Raw genomic sequence first — 26,556 nt, 5'->3', positions numbered from 1 at the left:
TTAAACTTTGTTAAGTCAGAAGAAAACTTAAACTCTGTTACATAAGATGAAAACTTTGTTAAATCAGAAGAAAACTTAAACTTTGTTAAGTCAGAAGAAAACTTAAACTCTGTTACATAAGACGAAAACTTTGTTAAATCAGAAGAAAACTTAAACTTTGTTAAGTCAGAAGAAAACTTAAACTCTGTTAAGTCAGAAGAAAACTTAAACTTTGTTACGTAAGATGAAAACTTAAACTCGGTTAAGTCAGAAGAAAACTTAAACTTTGTTAAGGAGTCGGAAGAAAACTTAAGCCGGTTAAGTCAGAAGAAAACTTAAACTTTGTTAAGTCAGAAGAAAACTTAAACTCGGTTAAGTCAGAAGAAAACTTAAACTTTGTTAAGTCAGAAGAAAACTTAAACTCGGTTAAGTCAGAAGAAAACTTAAACTTTGTTAAGTCAGAAGAAAACTTAAACTTTGTTACATAAGATGAAAAATTAAACGTTACGTAAGAAAACTTAAACTTTATAAGTTAAACTCTGTTCTTATGGACATACTGTCTTCTTATGGACATGCTGTCTCCTTATGGGCATGCTGTCTCCTTATGGACATGCTCTGGTCTTCTTGTGGACATGCTGTCTTCTTATGGGTATGCTGTCTTCTTATGGACATGCTTTGGTCTTCTTATGGACATGCTGTCTTCTTATGGACATACTGTTTTCTTATGGACATGCTGTCTTCTTATGGACAATACAGTCTTCTTGTGGACATACTCTGGTCTTCTTATGGACATGCCTGACTTCTTATGGTCATGCTCTGGGTCTTCTTATGGACAAGCTGCCTTCTTGTGGACATACTGTCTTCTTATGGACATGCTCTGGTCTTCTTATGGATAATTTGCCTTCTAGGTAGGACATACAGTCTTCTTATGAACATACTGACTTCTTATGGACATGCCTTCGCTTCTTATGGACATGCTCTGGTCTTCTTATGGACATGTTGCCTTCTCGTGGACATACAGTCTTCTTATGAACATACTGACTTCTTATGAACATACCCAATGCCTTAAGGACATGCACAATGGCTGCTATGGACATGCTCGGGTCTTCTTATGGACATGTTGCCTTCTTGTGGACATACACAGTCTTCTTATGAACATGTTGCCTTCTTGTGGACATACAGTCTTCTTATGAACATACTGACTTCTTATGGACATACTGTCTTCTTATGGACATGCTCTGGTCTTCTTATGGACATGCAGTCTTCTTATGGACATGCAGTCTTCTTATGGACATGTTGTCTTCTCATCACAATTAAGTTAAACCTTAACCTAACCCTAAAACCAGCTCTTAACTCTGAAAAAGACTTTTTTTTTATTGTCTTCACAAAGATATTAATACAAGTACACACACACACACACACACACACACAAGGAGAGAGTGTTTCATAAGTGTACAGACTTGAACATGCTGCAGTAAAGGTATGCATTTCTTTCTTTCTTTCCCTTTTCTCTCCCTATTTCCTCACACTCACTCACTCACTCACTCACATACACACTATCAAACAGTCTGCATCAGATCAAAGGCGTCTCTCTCTCTCTTTCTCTCCCTCTGTAAACACTATCCAAGCAACAGCAGCCTTGAAGACACAAAGACAAGTAGCTGCCTGACACCTGACACTAACCTGAGAGCATTCACTCACTCACCGTGGTCTACCTGAGAATCCAATCACACACACACATTCACTCACTCACCGTGGTCTACCTGAGTATCAAATCACACACACACACATACATTCACTCACTCACCGTGGTCTACCTGAGAATCCAATCCACACACACACACACACATTCACTCCTCACAGTGGTCTACCCTGAGAATCAATCCACACACACACACACATTCACTAACTCACGTGGTCTACAGAATCAATCACACACACACGCACACACATTCACTCACTCACCGTGGTCTACCTGAGAATCCAATCACACACACACATTCACTCACTCACCGTGGTCTACCTGAGTATCAAATCACACACACACACATACACACACAGTCTATATATCATATGTTAAACATCTTTAGGTCATAAAACCCTGGACCTCGTCAGGACCAGTTGTCCTCATACAGACCAAATCCTGGTCCTAATGAGGCAGAACCTAATTTCTGAAGGACCTGGTTAAAGTTTAGTACTAAAAGATGTCAATTATGGTTATGGTTAAGGTTAGTGATGCAGAGTCCTGAGAAGAAGAGCTGAACAAACCTGTGTGTGTGTGTGTTTCTCTCTACTTGTATGTCTTTGTGAGGTCCTCACATCGCCCGTTTAAAGGCTTAAGATTTGGTTCTAACTGGGTTTAGGTCAAACGTTAAGGATTCGGCATTTAGGTGTGAGGCTTAAGGTAAGGGTAAGGCGTGTCCTCACTAGGCATGCCGTACAAGACTGGTGTGTGGCTGGGTACTTGTATTTATATCTTTGTGGGGACAACGTTGTGTCCTCACTAAGATGTGAAAACAAGTTTGTGTGTGTCTCTGTTTGTTCATGGCAGGCAGCTAGCAGCTAACGGCTAAACTCAGGTGAAAACTCAGTGAGACGCAGTGACCGTGTGTGTGTGTGTGTGTGTGTGCGTGCGTGCGTGTGTGCTCCCCATCCTCTCTCTTCCCCATCATCTCACAGTACAAAGGAAAAGGAGAGGGTGGGTGGGGCCTGTGAGAGGGGGAGGTAATATTACGTCGTAACAGGGAATGACGTCGTGTGTGTGTATATGTATGAGTGTGTCATTAGATACACCTGACCAGGTAAAGCTTCCACTTCAGGGAATAATAAAATACAAATAAATAAAGATTAGAGTGCTGTTAAACACAGTCTTGTCAAAAGATGGAACAAAAAATATTTAAAAGGGAAAATTGTTTGAATTTTGCCTTCTCATATTCAAAAATAAAGCATCACCATAAAGATTCATCACCAGTTTAGCAGAACTTAATCCATGAAATGCTGCCATCTTCAGACCAACGATGGAACAGCAGCTCCCGAAAACAAAACGCTGCCTCTGTTTTTCTCTCATTTTCTTTTTATATAAATGTTAACTCAACACATTTACGTGATTGAACATTTATAAACGTTTATAAAAGTGCTTTATTCACAGAGACAGAGTTTGCCTGTGTTTTATCATCAAACTTCAGCCGTGATCACAAATCATTTGTTTCTTTCGCTTCGTATTTTCTCCGTCACGTCCTGCGAGCAAAGACCTTCACTCTTGCGCCGCTGTGGCGTAAATGACCTGGAAATGAACGTTTCGGCTGCGTTGGTCGTCCATGGTGACGTCGATGAAGCCGGCGTCTGTCAGAGCAGACATGTACGTGTGCGGGTTCCATTTCTCTGCTGCTAAAATCCCTCTGGACGACGCCAGAGCCAACGAGCTGAGCCTGAGCGTCGTCACCATGAGGCCTCCTGTGTGGAGTCATTACAGAGAAGAAGAGGAATTACGATCTCCAAAGACTGAGTCCTGACTCAGTGACTGCATTCACAAATATGTGAAGAAAGCAAAACAGGAAGTGGAACTGAAAAAGAAGGTGTTTACTGAATAAGGCTGCAACGATGTTCGATTCATCGTTTACTAAATGAATAGTTTCATAATCAATTAATTGTTTTAGGTTTTTTTTAATAATTTAAACTAAATCATTTCTGATTTTTCAGCTTCTTAAATGTGAATATTTTCTGGTTTCTTTGCTCCATGAAACAAAGAAATCATTCAAACTGCAGTGAAAAGCAGTTTTTAATGTCTGTCAGTCTTTGTGCTGTCAAGCGATTAAAAAATACAGAGAGTAATTAATTATGATCTGTAATTAATTTCTATCTAATGAATCTCTTTTTTAATCTCACCTAAAAATTGCCCTTAACTTGATGCATTTTCATTTAAATTCATTATTGTGGCAGATCAAAAGATTGGCTTTATAAAGTCATTTATTGTTTGAACACACTTGAACAGATGAAACCATTTACATTCCGTGGTGTTCTTTTGTCAAACTCCAAATAATTAGAAAATACAAATTGAAAACAAGATATAAAGTAGCCTCTCGGTCACAGACTTTGCTTTGCTATCGCTCACTAAATTGCTAACGTCTTCGCCGCTAATGTTAGCTGTGGCTGCCCTCGCAACTGGGTGCTCTGCACTGACGTGGTAGGCTAAACTCGAGCTGCTTCGGTGGTAAGCTAACTGCTTCTATCACGTCGGGGCGTTTTTGAAATGTAAATGTTCCGTTCTTTGGGCCGAGAACTCTCACATGCTCCTCCTAGATCACTTAAAACTACTTGACAAAAACGTGGGTTCATCTCCAACAACTACAGGAATCTGGTGTAAAGTAACTAGTCACTGATGTGTGTGTGTGTGTGTCGCATATAAAACAAAGTCACCGCAGTTTCACTCAGCCGTGCAGTGATGACTCCGCCCACGTAGGTACTTTTGCATCTTTAAAAAAAAAAACCATTTATATACTGTGTATATATACGTATACTGCTTCACTTAACTTTTTTAAAATTTTGTATGCTTGTTATGCACCAATGACACCAGAACAAATTCCTTGTATGTGCAAATCATACTTGGCAATAAAGCTCTTCTGATTCTGATTCTGATTTTGTAGTGGAGATGCAACCTAACCGTGCCGAGGAGAGGCGAGTAGAGCCGGTGGAAATACGCCATTAGTGTGGACAATAAAGTTCTAATAACTGGAGTGGTTTCTTTTTAGCAAACATGTTTCCTGCCAACATGGCGGCGTAAACAATCTCACCAGGTTTCATGACGCGGTGAATCTCTGTCGTTGCTTTCCTGAGGTTGGGCCAGAAGTAGTAGCAGTTACAGTGGAAGACTTTATCCACGGTGTTGTCTGTGATGGGCATCGCTGCGACGTCACTAAGGTGCAGCGTCACTTTCCCGCTCGACACCAGTCCCTTCAGTCGCTCGCCTGCCATCTGGACGAGGGCACAAATGCTCATTCAAAAGATTCAGTAATAATAATAACAAAGTCCAGCTTGCTCTCCAGTCCCTCACCTGATGCATGTACTCGGAATAATCCACACCAATGACGTGGCCCAAGGGACTAGAGAGCAATTTAGCCGCTGCCTGCAGACCCAGACCTGGGCCATGACCCAGCTCCAGGACTGTGTCTCCGGGATGGATCCCACTCAGCTGCACAGCACTCTCCTCCAGGACCTGGTTGTGGTTTATCAGGAGCTTACTGACCAACCACCCGAGGACCGAGCGCTCCGGGTTCCCCAGCTGTTTACCAATTGTTTTGGCCCACATCCCTGAAAACATGCGTACAACAGGAAAACAACGTCATTATTAGCACTACAGCTACACCTAACCAAGGTACCATTCTTTAGTTCCTGCTCAGGCGAGGTTCCAAAAGCGTGCTGAGTAGGTAACTATGCGATGATTGGCCAGACTGCCGGCCGCTGACTGGCCAGAGTGCCGTCACAGGAAGAGACGTCCCACACACAAATCAAGCCGAACAGCGCTGAACTGTAGATCACTTAAAACTACTTAACAAAAACGTGGGTTAATCTCCAACAACTGCAGGAATCTGGTGTAAAGTAACTAGTCACTCGTGTGTGCGTGTGTGTGTGTGTGTGAGTGTGTGTCGCGTATAAAACAAAGTCACCGCAGTTTCCATATTTTCATCATCGATTCATCTCTTCTTGATTGAACGAGCACTTGTTTGTTGAAAAGTGTTTCTTGAAGCAAAAATGATTTCTTTGTTTTAACAAGTAACCAGAAAATATCCACATTTAAGAAGCTGAAAGATCAGAGAAACTTACTTATTAAAATTTAGTTATTTAATTTGGTCATCGATATCAGAAGTTGGAGCTCTATTTTCTTCATTCTTAGTAAAACTAACTCATATTTTGCAGCTTATTATCAATTCCTCCATCACAACAGTCGACATCACATTTATTTTATACTTTTGGACACGTTTAGTTAATAATTAGCTCATTTTCTACCATAGTAAACTGAGAAGGCAGATCACATTAAATAACAATAATTTAAGCTGATTATCATTATTTTAGCAAAGATTTACTCGATGAACAAACGACTCGGTAATCGATTAACTGTCGCAGCCTCGTATTCACGTAGTTTAAACGTAAGTTTCAACGTCGAGCAGCAGGCTAACGTTAGCGGTCAGTGTTTACGTCGTAGCTAAAACTACGTTAACGATGTCACTGTGGAAATATTTAAAATACTTCACTTTATCTGTTTATTCTTTGTTTACCTTCTTTAGTTTGTTGTTTATTCTTCTATTTTATTTTATTTCGCAACATTCATATGCATTCATCGACACCACTGCTGCTGTTTTCACGTTTCCCTCTACGTCACTTCCGCCTCTTCCTCCACCTCCTCGTTCTGGTTTTAACAGTCACACACACACACGCACGGTCTCCCCCTGCCGGTGAAAATATGCATGTTCCACTGTTCAGTATTTACATTCATTCATTTAAACTGTTTGATTAACATTTAAACTGTAATATTTAACATATATTTAACTATTTTAGTTTCTTTTGAACTCTGTCTCCTTTTGATTTGGTATTATTATCATTAGTCATGATGTTTTTCGTGACTTCGTTTCGTCACTTCTCCTCCTCTTTCTTTTTTCTTTTTCTTTTACTTTCGTTTTCATTTCCCGGAAAAGTGGAATGTGAAAACAATCCGAGTTCTCTTCAGTCGCGGTTTAACTTTAAGTTACGTTTCTTTTTCAGCGCATTTCATTTGTTTCATTTGTACATTCATTCATAAATTAATTCATTTATTTCTTTATTTACTTCCTGCTCACCTTCAGTTCAGGTAAATGCAAGCGCCGACGTCAGTTACCTGTTACACACATTTAGAAGAGGAGGACAAACGTGTGTCTGTGTGTCTGTCTGTGTGCAGACATGATTTCTGACCATCAGCTGCTTCAAGAAGACCTGTGGTTTCTACCTGGACGACTCAGTGAGTGTGTGTGTGTGTGTCTGTTTATGTGTCTGACTGTCTGCGTGTGTGTGTCTGTGTCTGAGTCTGTGTCTGAGTGTGTCTGTTTATGTGTCTGTCTGTCTGTCTGCGTGTGTGTCTGTGTCTGAATGTGTCTGTTTATGTGTCTGTGTCTGAGTGTGTGTGTGTGTGTGTCTGTGTGTGTCTGTGTCTGAGTGTGTGTCTGAGTCTGTGTCTGAGTGTGTCTGTTTATGTGTCTGACTGTCTGCGTGTGTGTGTCTGTGTCTGAGTGTGTGTGTCTGTCTGAGTGTGTCTGTTTATGTGTCTGTCTGTCTGCGTGTGTGTCTGTGTCTGAATGTGTCTGTTTATGTGTCTGTCTCGTATGTGTGTCTGTGTCTGAGTGAGTGTGTCTGTTTATGTGTCTGTCTGTCTGCGTGTGTGTGTCTGTTTATGTGTCTGTCTGTCTGTCTGCGTGTGTGTGTGTCTGTGACTGAGTGTGTGTGTGTGTGTCTGGGTTTGTTAAGTATTGTGTGTTTTCTCTTTTTTTGTCCATTGTAAAGTCTGTTATATGGATTTTGAAGGTGTTTATGTAAATTTACGTGTAAATGTACTGTGTAAAGTCTTATAGTTTGCTGTGTCTCTTTGTCTCTGTGTATCTTTGTCTCTGTGTATCCTTGTCTCTTTGTCTCTGTGTATCCTTGTCTCTGTTACTTTGTTAGTTATATATATATAATTGTACGGTGAAAAGTCTCACAGTTTTTGCTGCGTCTCAGGGATAAATCCGTCTCTGTGGGACAAAGACGACGTGTCTCACTGGCTTCACTGGGCTCAGAAAGAATATTCCCTGCGACGCCTTGAGCGAGGACACTTTGAGATGAACGGCCGAGCTCTGTGTCTGCTCACCAAAGACGACTTCAGGCGTCGCTGCCCAAACTCAGGTTTGTACAAATGAGTTCATCCGCAGAGAAAACGGCGAAAAAGGCGGAGTCTGCGCTTTGTTCACGTGCGTCTCATCTGTAGGCGACGTTCTGTACGAGATCCTTCAGTGTGTCAAACAGTTCAGGACAGGTCCAGTCCGTCCTCGGCAGACACCAGCTGACCTCACACATGTCCACACACAGAGTCCAGTCATCTGCCAGGTCCACGGCCACGACGTCAGTGACACCAAAGGTCAGTCAGGTTACACCATGGATGTATAATAAGAACTGGATAGAGCTCCGCCCCCTCTGCCTTGAAGACAATGTTGTCATGGTGGCCACTCGTGGTACTGCAACATATACTCATGGGGCCCAAAAAGCAATTTTCACATTGAGTAAGAGACGCGTGTAAAACCTGAGACATGGACACATGCATACAGATCTTTATATTCTATATTCTTAATTATAATAATAATAATAATACGAATAAGTTTAAGCCTTTTTTCTCTACATTCACGAAATAAAGCGTCCATTTTCTGTCTCTCAGCTGTGCCCACGTCGTCCCAAAGCGACGTACAGAGCAACGTCCAGGAGCCGCTCAACCTGTCCAACCACGAGAAGACGAGGACGACGCTGCGCTCGGTCAACGGACGAATCCCAGGTTCTCTTTCCATCTTACCTTATCTTACCTTAAGTAATCTTACCCTTACCTCACCTCACCTTACCTTACCTTATCTTACTTTACTTTACTTTACTTTACTTTATCTTACCTTACCTTACCTTACCTCATCTTACTTTATCTTATCTTACCTTACCTTACCTTATTTTAAGTAACAAATGCAGTCGGAAATGCTGACTCTTCATATTTTCATATCACATGGATTTATGTAATTCACTCAGTTTATCGTCCTCAACCTTATTTAATTACATGTATTAAGGTAAGGTAAGGTGGAGTAAGGTAAAATAATGTTATCTTACCTTACCTTACATAATCTTACACACAGCGACATGACTCAGCATTTTCTACTTGTAAATAACTAGTTATTGGGATTATTAAAACTTTTGAATGCAAACAAATCAAATAAAAGCAGTATAACACAGTGGCCACTAGGGGGCAGAAACGCTCTTCTACGAGATTCATGAAGGAATGAATGAAAATAAGTTTTTACTGCAATTTAACATTTTTTTATTCACAGACCATGTTGTGAAAAGTGCTTCATAAATAAAGTTTGTTTTTGAATCTGTGTGTGTGTGGTCAGAGTGCAGACTGCTGTGGGACTACGTGTATCAGCTGCTGTGTGACGACCGTTACCATGACTACATCCGCTGGGAGGACGAGGACAGCCTGGTGTTCAGGGTGGTCGACCCAGACGGGCTGGCGTCTCTGTGGGGAAACCACAAGGTGAGAAGAAGCGTCAGCGAGAGAGGTCAAATGTCTCTCTCTGCTGCCATCACACGCTTTTCACTGTCAGTCATTGAAGATGAACAGCTGATTCTGAACTTATGACAGAATCTGAACACAGTCACATGATCTGAACACAGTCAATCACAGAATCTGAACACAGTCAGAGAATCTGAACACAGTCACAGGATCTGAACACAGTCACAGGATCTGAACACAGTCAATCACAGGATCTGAACACAGTCACAGGAGAACACAGTCAGTGACAGGATCTGAACAGGTCTCAGGATCTGAACACAGTCACAGAATCTGAACAAAGTCAGTCACAGAATCTGAAAGTCATGATCTGAACACAGTCACATGATCTGAACACAGTCACTGAACACAGTCACAGGATCTGAACACAGTCAATCAGTCAGAGAATCTGAACACAGTCACATGATCTGAACACATCACAGAATCTGAACACAGTCAGAGAATCTGAACACAGTCATCTCACAGGATCTGAACACAGTCAATCACAGGATCTGAACACAGTCACAGGATCTGAACACAGTCAGTGACAGGATCTGAACACGGTCTCAGGATCTGAACACAGTCACAGAATCTGAACAAAGTCAGTCACAGAATCTGAACACAGTCACATGATCTGAACACAGTCACATGATCTGAACACAGTCAATCACAGGATCTGAACACAGTCAATCACAGGATCTGAACACAGTCACTCACAGTCAATCACAGGATCTGAACACAGTCAATCACAGGATCTGAACACAGTCACATGATCTGAACACAGTCAGAGAATATGAACACAGTCAGAGAATCTGAACACAGTCACAGGATCTGAACACAGTCACATGATCTGAACACAGATCAGGATCTGAACACAGTCAGAGAATATGAACACAGTCAGAGAATCTGAACACAGTCACAGGATCTGAACACAGTCACAGGATCTGAACACAGTCAGACAGAATCTGAACACAGTCACATGATCTGAACACAGTCACAGGATCTGAACACAGTCAATCACAGGATCTGAACACAGTCACATGATCTGAACACAGTCAGAGAATATGAACACAGTCAGAGAATATGAACACAGTCACATGATCTGAACACAGTCACAGGATCTGAACACAGTCAATCACAAAATCTGAACACAGTCAGTCACAGGATCTGAACACAGTCAATCACAAAATCTGAACACAGTCAGTCACAGGATCTGAACACAGTCACAGAATCTGAACTCCAGTCACAATTCACACAGTCACAGTCACATCACAGGATCTGAACACAGTCACATCACAGATCTGAACACAGTCAATCACAGGATCTGAACACAGTCAATCACAGAATCTCTGAACACAGTCAGTCACAGGATCTGAACACAGTCAATCACAGGATCTGAACACAGTCAATCACAGAATCTGAACACAGTCAGTCACAGGATCTGAACACAGCCAGTCAGAGAATCTGAACACAGTCAGTCACATGATCTGAACACAGTCACATGATCTGAACACAGTCACATGATCTGAACACAGTCAGAGAATCTGAACACAGTCACAGGATCTGTTTTTTTAATATTATTTCATAGTACATATAAGACAGACAACTGTGTGATGGTACATTCACGTCGCCACACACCTGCACCTGAAATGATGTAAAAAGAATGAACGAGTGAATGTGATGTAGTGACACTGCTGACTTTGATCACTATGGAAGCTCGTTTAGGACAATTAGAGAACAGTTTTATGTTGAATTCACGTCTGTGTCATTTTAAGACTTCACAGATGTTTTGACCTCTTTGTTGTTTTATTTACAGCTCTGTGGTTGTTTTTAAAGTGCTTTACAAATAAAGTTGGATTGGACATGAATTTCCTTTTAAGACTTAATACTAGAGATGTTCTGATACCATTTTTTCCCTCCCGATACCGATTCCGATACTTGTGCTACTGATACCGATACCAGTGTGTTATAAAAAAATATATATCATACTACGCCTGCATGACAGTGATATGATAATCATTGGTGGTAAGGTTTGGCTCAGGTTAAACCCTGCCAAACCGCCGACATGATGAGCTAACGTTAGCTCCTTGTCTACAGGTGTTGGGTGATCAGTTCTTCTTCACACCTCTAAAACAGCACAGCGCAACTGTTTCAAGAGCAGTGAAGAAGAACCGCGTCAGAGCTAACGGAGCTCTAATAAATTACGTGGTATCGGATCAGTGCATGGACTCCAGTACTCGCCGATTTTCGGCAGTATTGGAGGCATTTCCGATACCGGTATCGGAATCGGAACAACTCTACTACATACAGCACATTCCTGACACACAGACACTTTGATCATCATTTGTTTCCTTTTTCTAGAATCGAGACAATATGACGTACGAGAAAATGTCTCGTGCTCTGCGTCACTACTACAAACTCAACATTATCAGAAAGGAGCGAGGACAGAAACTGCTCTTCAGGTTCGTGCTTTTGTCTTTGTCTGTCTGACGTCTTTGTCTCTCTCTATCAGTAGTCTTTGTCTCTCTGTTGTCTCTCTCTCTCTCTCTGTCGTCTTTGTCTCTTTCTCTCTGTCGCCTTTGTCTCACTCTCTCTCGTCTTTATCTCTCTCGTCTTTGTCTCTCGCTCTCTCTGTCGTCTTTGTCTGTCTCTGTTGTCTATCTCTCTCTCTCTGTCGTCTTTGTCTCACTCTCTCTCGTCTTTGTCTCTCTGTCGTCTTTCTCTCTCTTGTATTTGTCTCACTCTCTGTCATCTTTGTCTCTCTCTTTCTCCCTCTCGTCTTTGTCTCTCTGTCATCTTTGTCTCTTTCTCTCTGTCGTTTTTGTCTCACTCTCCTCTTTGTCTCTCTGTTGTCTTTGTCTCTTGCTCTGTTGTCTCCCTCTCTCTTTGTCTCCCTCTGTCTCTTTGTCTCACTCTCTTGTCTTTGTCTCTCTCTTTGTCTTTGTCTCTCTCTCTTGTCTTTGTCTCACTCTCTCTCTTGTCTTTGTCTCACTCTCTCTCTTGTCTTTGTCTCACTCTCTCTCTTGTCTCACTCTCTCTCGTGTCTTTGTCTCGCTGTCCTATTTGTCTCTCTCTGCACTGCATGCTGGGAGTTTGGTGGTGGAGAGCGTGGTGAGTGTGTCTGAGAGTTTGTGAATTTTCAAACTTTTCTCTTGTCTCTGTGTTTTTTTGTGTGATAGTGTAGTGTGTGTGTGTGTGTGTAGTTGCGGTCATTGTTGGTTGTGTGTGTGTGGGGTGTCGGTGTTCCGTGTTTCACGGTGGAGACGCCGTCTCGTCTCTGTCTCTGAGACACGGAGTGCGGCTGCCGCGGCCGAACACCACGGTGGAGCAGGTGTTGTTGGCGGTAGGAGAGCAGCTGGGACACGGGAACATCTCATACGTGTCCCACATGAACAAAGCCGTGGTTGTGTTTTTAAAAGAGGCGGCTTTTGTTGGTTTATACAGGTCTCTGCTCTGGCGGTTCCTTCCACCCGGGTCACTGTGTCCGGGGTTCCCCGTTCATCCCCAACAAAGCGCTGGCACAAGAACTGAAGTGCTTCGGGAGGATGGCGAGTGGATTCTGGTCTGTGACTCTGGGCTCTAAGGACCAAAAACTGAAACATGTTCAGTCTCCGAGGAGACAGGTCTTCATGTTTGGACTCTGGACGTGTCCTTCAGAGTGAAGCGTGAAGACGGCTTTTATATGGTCTATTCTTCCTCTGGAAACATGAAGTGTTTTGAGTGTGGTGACGTGGGACACAAAAATCAGCTGTTCAGGTGAACACAGGGGAAGGTGCGACTTCCGAGGTAGGCGGTCCGGTGTCCGTGGCTCCTGGTATCGGCCGCGGGGATGTCGGCGCTCCGATGTCAGTGGTCCGATGTCTGTGGCGGCCGGTGTCCGTGGCGGCCGGTGTCCGTGGCTCGGATGTCGGCGGTCTGATGTCTGGCGGCCGGTGTCGGCGGTCCGGTGTCCGTGGTTGGCGGTGCCGGTGGTCCGGTGTCCGTTGCTCCCGGTGTCGGCGGTCCGATGTCTGGCGGCCGGTGTCGGCGGTGGCCTCAGGTGTTGTCTCAGGTGTCAGTACAGGTGTCAGCTGAAGCTGTGGTCAGGGAGGAGCAGGCTGAAGCTGACATCATAGATCAGGTAAGTGAGGCAGAGTCAGCTGTTGTCTCAGGACATTGATTTATATTCTCTGGAGGAGATCAATCATTTCTTAGACGACACCTATTTTCCTGATACAGGGAAGTTTATAACCTCTGTTTATAACCACCACCCTTCAGAAAGTGTGGGCTTAGATCTGCTGAACGTGAAGAAAAGATTTTGTTCAAAGAAACTTGAGACTAACCTGTGGAAAAACTCAAACATTGCTAATGTTAAAAAAAGGAAAATCGTCTAAATAAAAGGTCATGATCAATTATCACTTGGTGTCTCTTCTTCTCTGGTTTTTACTGTTCTGTCTCTTTGTGTGTCATGAAGGTCTTGAGAGCGGCCTCTTTAAATATTAATGGAGGTAGAGACGCACATAAAAGAGCTTTAGTTTCTGAAACTATTCAACAGAAAAGACTGGATGTAATTTTTCTCCAGGAAACACACAATGATCGTTGGAATGATGGTGGAGAGGACAGTACGTCCTCAGCCATGGCACCAACTTTAGTGCAGGAGTGTCTGTTTTATTCTCTCCCCTTTTAAATGTTTCAAGCTCAGAGATCATCAAAGTTTTTAAAACACTCCGAGAAGAAGTAAATACACTTGACTACAGAGAGTGTCTTATTTTAGGAGGAGACTGGAACCCTTGTACAGATTTTACTTTGGACAGAACAGGAGAGGAGACACATTTCCAGTCGTCCTCTTTTTCATCTCAGCTTTTAAAGAAAAGTCATGTGGTGGACGCGTGGAGGATGAAACACCGTCACGTCAAACAGTCCTGCTGTGGACGGGTGGACAGAACAGAAACAGAAAACACCAGCACTAGGAGTTTTCAGCTCCTGTGACAAGAAGAACCTCTATCTGAGCTGTGTGAAAGTTCTGAACCTGCGCTCGTTGGCTGGTGTCCGGGAGTCCAGGTGGCCCCGGGTGTTTTCTGCGGGCACGGTCTCTGAAGGTAACTGGAGGCTCCAGTATAAGCCGGTATAATGACCTCCAGTGGAGGATCATACGTGGAGCAATAGCTACAAACAGACACAGCTCACCTTGATCCAAACACTGGGGAGGGATGTGCTTTCTGCCAGCAGGGGGAGACCCTAGAACATCTGGTGCTGCTCTGTCCTCGACTGGAGAAGTTATTTAAGCTTCTTCACGAGTGGCTGGGGCCTCTGGGTGGGGTTTTTTCCTCCTCCCTCTTTGTCTTTGGCCCCAGATACCGAGCCAACAACAAACACCCTGGTTCTGGTCAACTTCCTGTTGGGAATGGCCAAGCTGGCAATCTGGAGGACCAGGAGGAGTCGGCTGTCCGGTCAGGGCTGGACTGATGTGGTCCAGAGTGTGAAGGGTGTAGTGGCCACTCGTCTTAGAGTGGAACACGCCTTCTGTGCTCTGACTGGTCAGCTGGACGCCTTCAGGGCTCGGTGGACAATCAAACGGGTTTTATGTTCACTGGCGGAAAAAGATTCACTGGTCCTTCATTTTTAACTGTGTGCGCGCGTGTGTGAATATCTGTTTTGATTAATTCATTAATTGATTGATTGATTGATTGATTGATCGATCGATCGTTTGTTGGTTTGTTTGTGATGATTCATAATTATTTTATTTATTTGACACATTTCTACATTTACAAGTCAATTTAGACTTAATTTATGTGAAATGAGAGAAATGTGTTAAAAGTCAAAAAAACTCTGTCGTCTTTGTCTCTCTCTCTGTTGTCTTTGTCTCACTCTATCTCGTCTTTGTCTCTCTCTCTGTTGTCTTTGTCTCACTCTATCTCGTCTTTGTCTCACTCTATCTCGTCTTTGTCTGTCTCTCTCGTCTTTGTTTCTCTTTCTCTGTTGTCTTTGTCTGTCTCTGTTGTCTTTATCTGTCTCTGTAGTCTTTGTCTCTCTCTCTGTCATCTTTGTCTCTCTCATATTTGTCTCTCTCTCTGTTGTCTTTGTCTGTCTTTGTCTCTGTTGTCTTTGTCTCCTCTATCTCTCTTTGTGTCTTTGTCTGTCTCTCTCTCTTTGTTTCTCTTTCTCTGTTGTCTTTGTCTGTCTCTGTTGTCTTTATCTGTCTCTGTAGTCTTTGTCTCTCTCTCTGTCATCTTTGTCTCTCTCATATTTGTCTCTCTCTCTGTTGTCTTTGTCTGTCTCTGTCGTCTTTGTCTCTGTCGTCTTTGTCTCTCTGTCGTCTTTGTTTCTCTGTTCTTTCTCTGTCTTTGTCTCTCTTCTTTGTCTCTCTACCGTCTTTGTCTCTCTCGTCTTTGTCTCTCTCTCTCTCTGTCATCTTTGTCTCTCTGTCATTTTTGACTCTCTCTCTCTCTGTTGTCTTTGTCTCACTCTTTCTCGTCTTTGTCTCTCTGTCGTCTTTATCTCTTCCTCAAGTCATGTCCATCGCTCTGTCTCCGGCAGGTTTCTCAAACTCCCAAAGGACATGAGGAGACATGAGTTGGACGAGGTGGAGTCCCCAGAACACAGCTGCACAGAGACCAGTCCCACATATGAGTTCAGCAACGACCGCTTTGAGGTTTCGCCGGATCACGCTTCCCCTCCGTCTCCTCCAGGTGGCGCTCCACTGAGATAGAAGCAGAAGAATTGTCTCTTTTCATTTTTATTTCAGCTTCAAGAATGAACCCAGGCATATAATGGCTTAAAGGTATAGTATGTGATTTTTGGCTGTTACCGGCCGCTGGACTTGATTTTCCAACAGGAAAGTGAAGTTTGTGTTACTTTGTGTCGCTTTGTGTCGCTTTGTGTTGCTTTGTGATGCTTTGTGATGCTTTGTGTCACTTTGTGTCGCTTTGTGTCGATTTGTGACACAAGTGACCACACGAGGCAGCAGTGGACCAGCAGCTCCCGTGTCCCTGTGAGCTAAAATCGCTAGTTTTCTCAATGGGCTTTGGTGAAGGGGTTACCAAAGCAGCACAAACTAACCCTGAAAATGAGATTTCTAATGGTGAGATAATGAGGTCAACATGGTTTTCAGACAGTGTACACTCTATATCTATCTACGTAGGGGAGTCTTTTGTTAAATGGCTGAAATCAGTTTTCCCCTCAGGCGGCCATGTTTTCATGGCTCTGTGAGGCTATTTTTGGAGGTTTTATGACATAGGACAGAGAGTTGTGAAAGGCAGTGAGACTAAAGGAACCTAATCCATGCCTCAGCAGGACCAGCTCAGACCAAATTCTACCACTTAACAAAATGAACTTTAGCAGCTTGTTTGTGTGTTAAATAAACAGCCGGATGTTTTCCTAAAAGAACATAATGTAGATCTGTAAGAAAGAATGAGCGCTTTGAATGTTTATCTTACGTATAGCACCTTTAAATGTCCTTCTGTCCCGTAATCCTCGCTGACAGCCATTTTTCACCTGTAATCCCAGATTATCCCTTTAACAGAATACCCTTGTAGATCTGTTTTAAACTGTGAGGTTGCTTTCTAAATCAAAACACAAACAACTGTGATCAGAGTGAACACTAACAAAGAAAATCACAACAATGAATTATAATTTAATAACTTTTCATTCACGCATTCTTCTGCATTAGTTGCTGTAACTGTAACTAAGTAAGAATATATCCATATATCTAATATTTATGTTAATAATACTAATGTTGATGTTGAGAAAAATGTCTGCCACATGTCAGACAAATAAAGTTCTATTCTATTCTAATAGTTTGTGTAATGCTCTTGGAGTTAACGCAATGGTCTTTTTTTCTTACTATACAAAAGTCTAAAAATGACTCTTTTTTAAAGTGCTTGTTGCTGCTGAATGATTTTTTTTGTCTGAAACATTTTTCTTTTCATGTAATAAAATTTGATTTCTGCAGTTTTTCACCCAAATTTCGTTTTTACAGAATAGAAATTGAAGGACTCGTGAAATGACCCAAAATCTGTCTAAATATAGATTAAACAAAGTTTAAATGTCATTTTTGAATTCCAAAAAAATTAATTCAAGGCCCTTGAATTAATTAATAGTTTTTGAAAATGGCCCTAAACAGACAAGGGTCCTTGAAAGTGCTTGAATGTTGTGCAGTAGAGAAGTGAAGTTGATATTCTGTCTAAATATAGATTAAACAAAGTTTAAATGTCATCCCTTGAATTAATGTGAAAATGGCCCTAAACAGACGCCTTGAAAGTGCTTGAATGTTGTGCAGTAGAGAAGTGAAGTTGATATTTAGGTAAATGTCTCCCTTGTTTGTGACGACGCCCCCTACTGTTTGACGCCCTGCGTTGCTTGATGTACGTAGACGAGACGACGCAGGACAGACGTGGAGACATCATGACTCACTGTCCACTGTCTCTCTCTCCGCCGCTGACGTGAGATTCCGTGCAGAACAATGAGCGAGTAAAGTTAAGAAAGAGAGAGAAAATTACCACGTGATGTCTGGGAAATCTCTGTCTCACCAAAGACAAAAGACAAAGACGGACTCTGAGGACAATCACTTGTCCAGAGGCAGCGCTGCTGCACATCAATAAAAGAGGACGCCATCATGGACCAAGACGCTCTTGCAAGTTGTCCTCTGTCTTAAGCTGAGTCAGCACATTCTGCCCTTGCATTTGTTGGAATTAGTCCTGGAAAGTCCTTGAATTTGATGTCAACCAGGTGTGGGAACCCGGTCAAACATTTATTTGAGACGTACTGACGGTATATTTTGACTTGACTTGACTTCTGAGTGAAACAAAGTTCTTTCCAAAGCTCTTCATCCGTGTCTTCATCGTAGCGTCACATGTGCGTCAGTGTGAGATAAGAAAACCAAAGTGGTCTCAGCTTTCAGGACGAGACACAGAAAAAGGCCATTGACGGCGCTGCGCTGCCTCACGTGGGCGTGACCAACACGCTGCGTCTAATTCACAGTCTCTTCACTGCACTCACTCAGCCTGCGCCTGCTTTAACTCCACAGCAGCGAAGAAAAATGGCTTCTAGTGTTTTCACTGGTCGTTATGGCAAAGCTCCTCCGTCCATCTCCTTCTCTGGCTCCGGATTCATGGCCACGTACCAGTTAGGTGCCGCCCAGTGCCTCCTGAATTACGTGCCGTGGATGCCGCGTGCAGCTCCGTACGTTCTGGGCGCCTCTGCCGGGTCTTTGGTGGCCGCTGCCGTCGTCTGTGAAATGAGCCCAAGTAAGTGACTCCGTGGTCAGATCTGTGCTCTGTGTGTTGACCGTCTCTGAGTTTGGGACGCTCTCTGTTTTCAGTCACAATTCGGGACGAGATCTTAACCTTTGCCAGACAGTTGAAGGCTTTGAGACTGGGACCGTTTAACCCGTCCATTAACGTCTTCCACTGGCTGGAGTTTGTTTTAAACAAACATCTTCCCGCCGACACTCATCAGCTGGCCAGCGGCCGCCTCGCCGTGGCCATGACGCGTCTGAGTGACGGCAAACATGTCGTGACCACTGAATTTCAGTCCAAAGACGACGTGGTTCAGGTGAGTTTACTTCACTCCCAGGCTTCCCATGGGTCCTTGAAATCCTTGAAAGTTTGTATTTTGTGCAAGACAGCAGTGAAGTTGATGACGTGGAGACGACGTGAGATTCTGTGCACAACAATGAGCGAGTAAAGTTAAAGTCCTTGAATCTGATGTCCACAACTTACTGTTTCCTGAAAGGTCACTTTAAAAGGACACATCAGGGTTTTTTCAGTGGCCACAAAAGAATCTTTATAATCCTTGAAATGTTTGTTTCTGTACATTTGACTGTTTGTGACTTCTTACTTTGCTTAAATACAAAGACTTTAGTGCCACTATTTCACCGGTGAAGCAGCTGCTGATCCACGGCCGCCTCGTTCATTCAGTGTCACTGAAGGAAGCAGCCGTGGACCAACAGCGCAAACCGTTAACTGTTGGCAAAAAGGCTAAAAGATAAAGTGTAATCTTACGATATCTAGTAGCTGAACGACATGAAAATGTGTTCCGGTGTCTGAGCCACTTTCAAAGTCCTGACGTTCCCTTTGACGGTGTCGTGTTGTGTTCAAGGCTCTTCTCTGCAGCTGCTTCGTACCTGGATACTGTGGGATTCTGCCTCCGTCCTTCAAAGGAGTGGTGAGTGTTCGAGTGTCACACACTCTCACAACACTGAGTCATAATAACGGCAGTCGTCTTATTTTGTAGTATTATCTGGACGGGGGTTTCAGTGGCATGCAGCCCGTGCCGCCCGCTCCCTGCAGCGACACCTTGACGGTGTCTCCGTTCTCTGGAGAGACGGACATCTGCCCGTCTGACCGATGCAGCAAGTGGGACATGGTGGTGAGTGGAACCACGCTGAAGGCCAACATGGAGAACAGCGTCAGGGCCCTGAACGCTCTGTACCCCATGACTTTAGAGGTCAGATCTGAGTTGTGTTTGTTTATTTAGTTTCTGTTGGTCAGTGTTTGTTCATGCAGACTCTTGTTGTTGTCCTGTAGACACTTGAAGAAGCCTACCACAGAGGCTTTAAAGACACCATTGATTTTCTTCAGCGTAATGGTGAGTAAAAACCCAGCGTGGCGGACATGAGAGTCACGCTCTTCTCTGACGTCTCATTGTCTTGTGTCCAGATCTTGCCCCGTACTCAATAATGTCCCAGGGTTCACTGAACTGTCCTCCGGATAACACGTGGATTCATCTGGAGACCAGCGCGGAGGAAGAGGACGAGGTGAAGGTGGAGGACGAGGCTGCGCCGCCGTCTTTTATCGGCGATGGCCAGAAGGACAACATCGTCCTCCAGAGCACACAGAGGTCAAAGTTCATGTCTACCTCTACACTCTTCCTCCTTTTAAAGGGAGAGTTCAGTCTCACGTGTCCTCTCTGTGTCCCTCAGAAAGGCAGTGTTTCTGTTGTTGTTGACGTGGCATTGCCTGAGACATTCCCTCTTCTTCTTTTTCGACGTATTTCTCAGCAGCGTGAAGAAGAACATGAAGGACAGGTAAGAGACGCCGTGCTTGTCTCTGGTGTTTCCTGCTGATCTCGTCCTGAGTGGACTGGACTTGATGCGTCTCTGTGTTTTAGGCTCATGCCCGTCGTCATGTTGTTGAAGTGGCTGAAAATTCAGACGCAAGCGGAGGGTGAGTCAGAGTCTTCTTCCCCTTCACGTGGCCTTCATCACTCCATCACACAGGATTACAAGAACCAAAAACTGTAGAGAAAGTCCATCCATCTTCTACCGCTTTATCGCCCTCATGAGGGTCACAGGGGGCGGGGCAAGTGCCAATCTCAGCCAACAGAGGGCGACACAAATAAATTCTTTATTTTGTCTATTTTGTCAATTTGACTTTCTTTGACATTAGAGCATCACAAAGTTTGGTTTCATTTTTATTATTATTATTATTATTATTATTATTATTATTATTACACACCATCGATTATTCACTGATTACTGAATTACTTTTTAATCGTTTTTTAATAATAAATAAAAAAATTTCCGGTTTCTTTGCTCCATAAAAACAAAGACGACAAAAACAAGACGTTTGAGAACGTCATCATTTCCACGTGTGAGCAGCATGTTTCAACATTTTCTGTCATTTTATGAACCTTATGATAGTAATTGTTAGTTGCAGCTGTAGAGGATGAATGACAGAGACGGTGGAGGTGAGTAAAGATGAAAGGAGTGATTATAATGATCACAGATATTCATTTTTGGGATGTTTGTGGATTTAGGTCTTTGTGGTTCCCGTTCATTAACTCTGAGTCACGTTACGTCCGGAGCGCGATAAATTCAAGACTACATTCGGATTTAAAGAAATCATCTTGACTGTCTTACGGGCGCAGGTGTCTTCTGATAAAGTCTCAAGTCTTCGTCTTACGTAACAAACGTCTTCAGCATGGAGTGTTTCACTGGCAGGGATTGGATGTTTTTCCATTATTATAACAGCTGATCCTGTCACGTCAGCACACACTGCTGTTCCTGTAAAAACCACAGTGGCCATTTTAGATTTTCCTGAAATGGCTGCAGGGAGTTTGTGACTGCGAGTCCTGACGGATGACGTCGATGTGAGATTTGTCCATTTTTACTTTATTTGCTCTCACCTTCTGTTTGTAACATTAAATGTAAATGCTGATAACCTGAATAAAGAGTATGATGAAACATTTACTAACTCTACATCACATCAGGAAGTTTCTGACCTTTGTGACACCGTTCCCGTCAGTTTGAGAATAAAAAACTGAAGAAATCTTTTAACAAATGTTGATTTAACAAACAAAATATATATCTTCAAAAGAAAGTGACCTTTGTGATTAGTGGAAATGAAGGAGCGATAGAGGAAGACGTATTCTGGATTAAATAGTTCTATATTCTGGCAGAAGTCTGCACCAGCATGTTCACTCCTTCATCTCACTGTCCGACTTTGTAACGCACTCACTCTCCCACACCAAAGCCTAATATGAATGAAAGACTTGAGATGGGATTAAGCATGTAATCTCATACATCCTCCAACACATGAACACTCTGACACTCAATGAATCATTTTAAATATTACAGAAAATGTTCAACGTCTTTTGTTACTATGATCATGATTTATGTTAAAAACGTGACGCTCAGTCTGAACACGTGTAATCTGTGCAATCATTCAGATTAATCCTCTGATGAGCACTCATTTCTCTGTCTCTAATCTTTCTTCTTCCTCCTCTTCAATGAAGAAACCACGAGAAGAAGATGATGGTGATGCTGATTCAGTTGTTTTTCTCTGGTTTTCCTTGTGTCTTCTCTGTGTTCCTGTTTTATTTTCATGTGCGTTCCTTGTCTTGTTTCACTTCCTGCTCCATGAGGATTCTTCGGCTCCGCCCTGATGTGTTTCACCTGTGGTCAATCACACCTTCCTCTCGTGATCCCCACACAAAGGTATTCTTTCATTTTGCATTTGAGCTCTTGTTGTTGTTCTTGTCTCAGCCCTGACTTTGTGTCTCTGCATCTAATCTAATCTAATCTAATCTGTAAGACTTTGTGTGAACACTTGTTCATGCTGTAGTTTAAAGTATAATCAGAGACAAAAAACACTCTTGTTTTTGTAGTGGAAATCAGAATCAGTTTGTTAGTTATACTTTATTGTTCATCGCTCGGGGGAAATGCGCCTTCAGAATAAAAGCTTAACACTCAGGAATGAAAAGAAGATTTTACACAATATTAGAAACAGATGAAATAAATCAATATGTCATATAAACATGGCAAACATGAAAGAAACACCTTTCATTTCTGTGACAATAAATATAACTGAGTAATATTTAAATGTTTTATTTGATATAAAAAATGATTATTATTTTGGCTACTGTTATTTATAACTGAACTTAGTTTTGCTCTTTGCACCTTGAATTTAGCCCTCGAGGACAAGTGAACTGAAACAGGAAGTGAACGTTAGCACTCTTGCATCTCATGACTGTTATGAATCAAAGTTTTGTTCGACATTAGTCTCAGAAGAAGCGAGTTTAAAAACACAGTCTCAGTTATTCATCGTTCAGACTGCAGAACTAATGACAGGCGTCAGAGACTAAATAACCCAGGAAATGTTGGGCTGGAGCAAATAAGAGCAGTGAAAGCTACATGTAGATGCTAACTGTTAGCACATTGCTGTAGCCTACACCTAGATACTGTTAGCAGTGACATTTTAGGATTGCTGTTGGCATAATCCCAGATAACCTAGATTATCATTGATACTGTTAGCTACCATATGACGCGTTTCCATTATACACTTCTATCTTCTATCTCCACTCGAGATGTTTTGTGTTTTTTTCTTCTTCAGTGTTAGAACCTGGTAGCTGCTGTTGTTTTACTTCCTGCTCCGACGAGGTTCACCTCAGCTGATACTAAAATGTGATGTCAACAGACTGCCGGTCACTGATTGGTCAGAATGTACTGTAGATCAAAGTTAAAAAGATTTAAAAATCCTACTTATGATTTAGGAATCATAAGTAGGACATAGGATAGCCCGTGGCCAAGTGGAAAGGGAACTTGACTTGTAACCAGAGGGTCGCCGGTTTAAATCCCCACCCGGCCAAAATGGGCTGGGGTACCCCTGAGCAAGGTACCCAACCCCCAATGCTCCCCGGGCGCTATCCAGTGTGGCAGCCCACTGCTCCTAATTCTAGGATGGGTCAAAATGCAGAGGAATACTTTCCCTAAGGGGATTAATAAAAACTAACTTTTAACTTTAAAATCAAAGTCACTCATACAAAGGCGCTCATGCAGGAAGTACTGAACCATTGGAGCTATGAAGTCATGGAAAACAACGTGACCGATACTGAAGACTGAAGTCGAGTCGAGTTAGAACTGTATAATGTCATTTTTAACATTATCCACCAGAATCTTTTTATCTTCATAAACCGAGAAACAGAGCCATGCTAGCCATGCTAGACATGCTAGCCAATTTTAATTCCAATTATGGAAAATATTTTCTTTAACAGATTGACCTGACCATCATTTCTGGATTTTGTCCAAAGCCAGCCCTGACTGAGCCCGCCTGGACCCAATCGGACCCCTTCGGGTATCTATGCTCTAGCACCATGGTTCTCAAACTGTGGTGCATGATATCCAGTAGATAGCGGGCGTTTGCCTGGACTTCCATGTGATATTTACACCGATCAGCTGATTGAACGCACTCTGGTTTCCCAACGAATGGAGCGGTTAAGGCTGTTTTTTTGTGACTGTTCCAAATGGAAACATAAAAACATCTGCACCGTACTGAACCGTTCCACTCAGTGGAAACACAGCTCTAAATAGTGTTAGTCTGCACCTAGACACAGATACTGTTATCACTACGTAGCAGTAGCAGTAACATTATCTTGGTGTACGCTAACAGCTCATGTTATGACTAGATTCATTAGCCTCTCCACTCTCTAAAGCAGTTTCACTCCACACTTTGTTTCCCCTTCGTTATGACAAATGTTTGTTGACTTAAAAGGAATTTAATCACATTTAATTGAACCACTGGGGGCTTTTAAACTCCGGCTAACCAGATCTGTATTCTGTGTTATGCTGTGAGTCTAAGTGACACATTTGAACCAAATGTGGTTGGATTATCTTCAGAGAATACACAAAAAAGCGTTCTTCAGAGCTGAATTTGTGTTGTTGTTGTCGTTGTTCAGAGTAACAGAGTTTCCACCTTTCAAAATGTCAACAAGCCCGTGTTATACAAGTCTGGAAAAATAGCGTAGTCTGACACTGCGTTGGTCAACAGAGGAGGAAAAATAAAACACTGGGTGTAACTCTACACACTAGGTTTAGCTTATACTGTTACTGCTAACTGCTAATAGTAGCTAACAGCATGTAAATGTCTTAAGTTAGTAGCTAATTCTAGTTGCTAACAGGTGTAGCACATACTTCAATGCTGTTAACTGCTACTTACTGTTAGCAGTTAAAACTGCTTGTTTAATTGAGATATAAGATGTTTTGTTAAATGTCTGTTTGTTAAATGCAAGATTCACAAACTCACGTATCATCACGTTATATAAGTATGGAAAAATCTTGTCGTCTGAAACTGAGGCAAAAAAACCCAAAAGAAAACAGAAAACACTGGGTGCTAATTCCAGACAAGAGCTGTTAGCCTGTACTGCTAAATAAGATATTATTTAGCATTTATCTAAATTTATCTCAGTGTAGGCTAACAACAGTTAGCAGCTAACAGATATTCTAAATGTAGTAGCTGCGGCTAACATTATCTGTATTATTCTCTGTATTTTACAGATTCAAGCTGAATTTTATGTTCCATTAGCATAGCATAGCTGTCTCTCAGATAGCGCTGTGTGTTAATCCGGGTTCCCACGGGTCCTTGAAATCCTTGAGAGCTTGTGAGTTTGAAAAAAATCATCTCAAGGCCCTTGAAAGTTTTTGAAACTTGCCCTAAACAGACATGGGTCCTTGAAAGGGCTTGAATGTTGTGCAGTAAAGAAGTGAAGTTGATATTTAGGTAAATGTCTCCCTTGTTTGTGACGACACACCTACTGCTTGATGTACGTAGACGAGGCCGACGCAGGACAGACGTGGAGACATCATGACTCACTGTCCACTGTCTCGCTCTCCACCGTTGACACGAGATTCCATGCAGAACAATGAGCGAGTAAAGTTAAGAAAGAGAGAGAAAATGACGACGTGATGTCTGGGAAATCTGTCTCACCAAAGACAAAAGACAAAGACGGACAATCACTTATCCAGATGCAGAGCTGCTGCACATCAATGAAAGAGGACGCCATCATGGACCAAGACGCTCTTACAAGTTGTCCTCCGTCTTAAGCTGAGTCAGCACATTCTGTCCTTGAATTTGAAGGAATTGATCCTGGAAAGTCCTTGAATTTGATATCAACCAGGTGTGGGAACCCTGCTCGCTCTATGTGTTGTTTTTTCCACTGGTTGCATTTCCTCTGAGCTGAAACCCAAAACTATGAATGGATGCATGTCCCTGATTTATGACTGTGAGACATGTGGGACATGTGGGACATGTGGGACATCCAAGGACAAAGAGTGAAAACAGAGCTGCCGATGAAAAGAGAGAAAGGAGGATAAATGACACGCAGAGTTCACACACACACACACACAACTCGCTCCTCTGGTAATCACCTGACTCCAGGTGTGGACATAGGGTGAGACGTGTAACGGAGACCTGGCCGCAGACATACAGTAAATCTATATGTTCGCCTGCAACATGTTCTCATGTGGTCATTGTTGTTTTTAGTGTAACCAGAGGTCAGTGACGTTTTGTCCCTGAAGACATGAGGTGAATTCTGAATCTGAGACGTTTAAAATCAAAGAACATTTAAAAACAATTCCTTTTGTTCAGCGCGTTAACACACTGTGTGTGTGTGTGTGTGTGTGTTTTTACGTGTGTAATGTCAGGTAGTGACCATGACATGTTGCTGTTGTTGTAGCCGAACACAGAATTGTTGTTATAATCTAAGTTTGTGTGACTTTTTAAAAAGCACTCACTCTCCCACACCAAGGTCCAGAGAGAAAATCAGTGATTTTAGCTGCTGGTCCTCTGCTGCCTCGTGTGGTCACTCTGTGTCACTGAGGTCAATCTGAACGTTGGATTTCAAACACTGAAGTGACAAAATCAGACATTTGAACTTAGTGATGGAGGCAGCAGTGGATCAACAGCTCCTGTGTTCCTGATTTTTCTGCAGGTCGTTCTTTGTGAATATTTTCTCAGGAACATCAGGAAGAACTTTTGAAGAACACAAGTGCGTCACAAAGACTCAGCTCTCACCAGTGATTT

General features: G+C 42.6%; 3 protein-coding genes across 5 annotated transcripts; 2 read left to right on the top strand and 1 right to left on the bottom strand.

Annotated features, from left to right (window-relative positions):
* Positions 1 to 3,032: 3,032 nt before the first annotated feature.
* zgc:194242 (uncharacterized protein LOC100005854 homolog) lies at positions 3,033 to 6,365 on the bottom strand. The gene is made up of 4 exons (XM_044038465.1): positions 6,252 to 6,365; positions 5,030 to 5,286; positions 4,770 to 4,950; positions 3,033 to 3,432 (listed from the first exon to the last, which is right to left on the bottom strand). The coding sequence occupies exons 2-4, from the start codon at positions 5,282 to 5,284 to the stop codon at positions 3,233 to 3,235; spliced, it is 636 nt and encodes a 211-aa protein (XP_043894400.1). The 5' UTR covers positions 5,285 to 5,286; positions 6,252 to 6,365; the 3' UTR covers positions 3,033 to 3,232.
* Positions 6,366 to 6,633: 268 nt separating this feature from the next.
* Positions 6,634 to 16,129, top strand: etv7 (ETS variant transcription factor 7). Of its 3 annotated transcripts, none has more exons than XM_044038456.1 (8): positions 6,634 to 6,820; positions 6,908 to 6,967; positions 7,720 to 7,884; positions 7,967 to 8,116; positions 8,411 to 8,524; positions 9,123 to 9,265; positions 11,642 to 11,742; positions 15,797 to 16,129. In XM_044038456.1, exons 2-8 carry the CDS (start codon positions 6,910 to 6,912, stop codon positions 15,966 to 15,968), a joined length of 903 nt encoding a protein of 300 aa, XP_043894391.1. In that variant the 5' UTR covers positions 6,634 to 6,820; positions 6,908 to 6,909; the 3' UTR covers positions 15,969 to 16,129. The 3 variants fall into 3 exon arrangements, with proteins under 3 accessions (XP_043894391.1, XP_043894390.1, XP_043894392.1); XM_044038457.1 differs by having other exon boundaries at positions 6,652 to 6,717; positions 6,816 to 6,967; XM_044038455.1 differs by having other exon boundaries at positions 6,634 to 6,967.
* A 1,872-nt stretch (positions 16,130 to 18,001) lies between these two features.
* On the top strand, positions 18,002 to 20,796 carry pnpla1 (patatin-like phospholipase domain containing 1). The gene is made up of 8 exons (XM_044038437.1): positions 18,002 to 18,504; positions 18,579 to 18,811; positions 19,358 to 19,423; positions 19,493 to 19,705; positions 19,786 to 19,846; positions 19,918 to 20,098; positions 20,181 to 20,285; positions 20,369 to 20,796. The coding sequence occupies exons 1-8, from the start codon at positions 18,297 to 18,299 to the stop codon at positions 20,499 to 20,501; spliced, it is 1,200 nt and encodes a 399-aa protein (XP_043894372.1). The 5' UTR covers positions 18,002 to 18,296; the 3' UTR covers positions 20,502 to 20,796.
* Positions 20,797 to 26,556: the final 5,760 nt, after the last annotated feature.

The sequence above is a fragment of the Solea senegalensis genome, linkage group LG11, assembly GCF_019176455.1.
Source record: "Solea senegalensis isolate Sse05_10M linkage group LG11, IFAPA_SoseM_1, whole genome shotgun sequence".
NCBI classification, from domain to species: Eukaryota; Metazoa; Chordata; class Actinopteri; order Pleuronectiformes; family Soleidae; genus Solea; species Solea senegalensis.
Note: the sequence above shows the minus strand (reverse complement) of the source record. Positions and strands in the feature narration are given on the sequence as shown.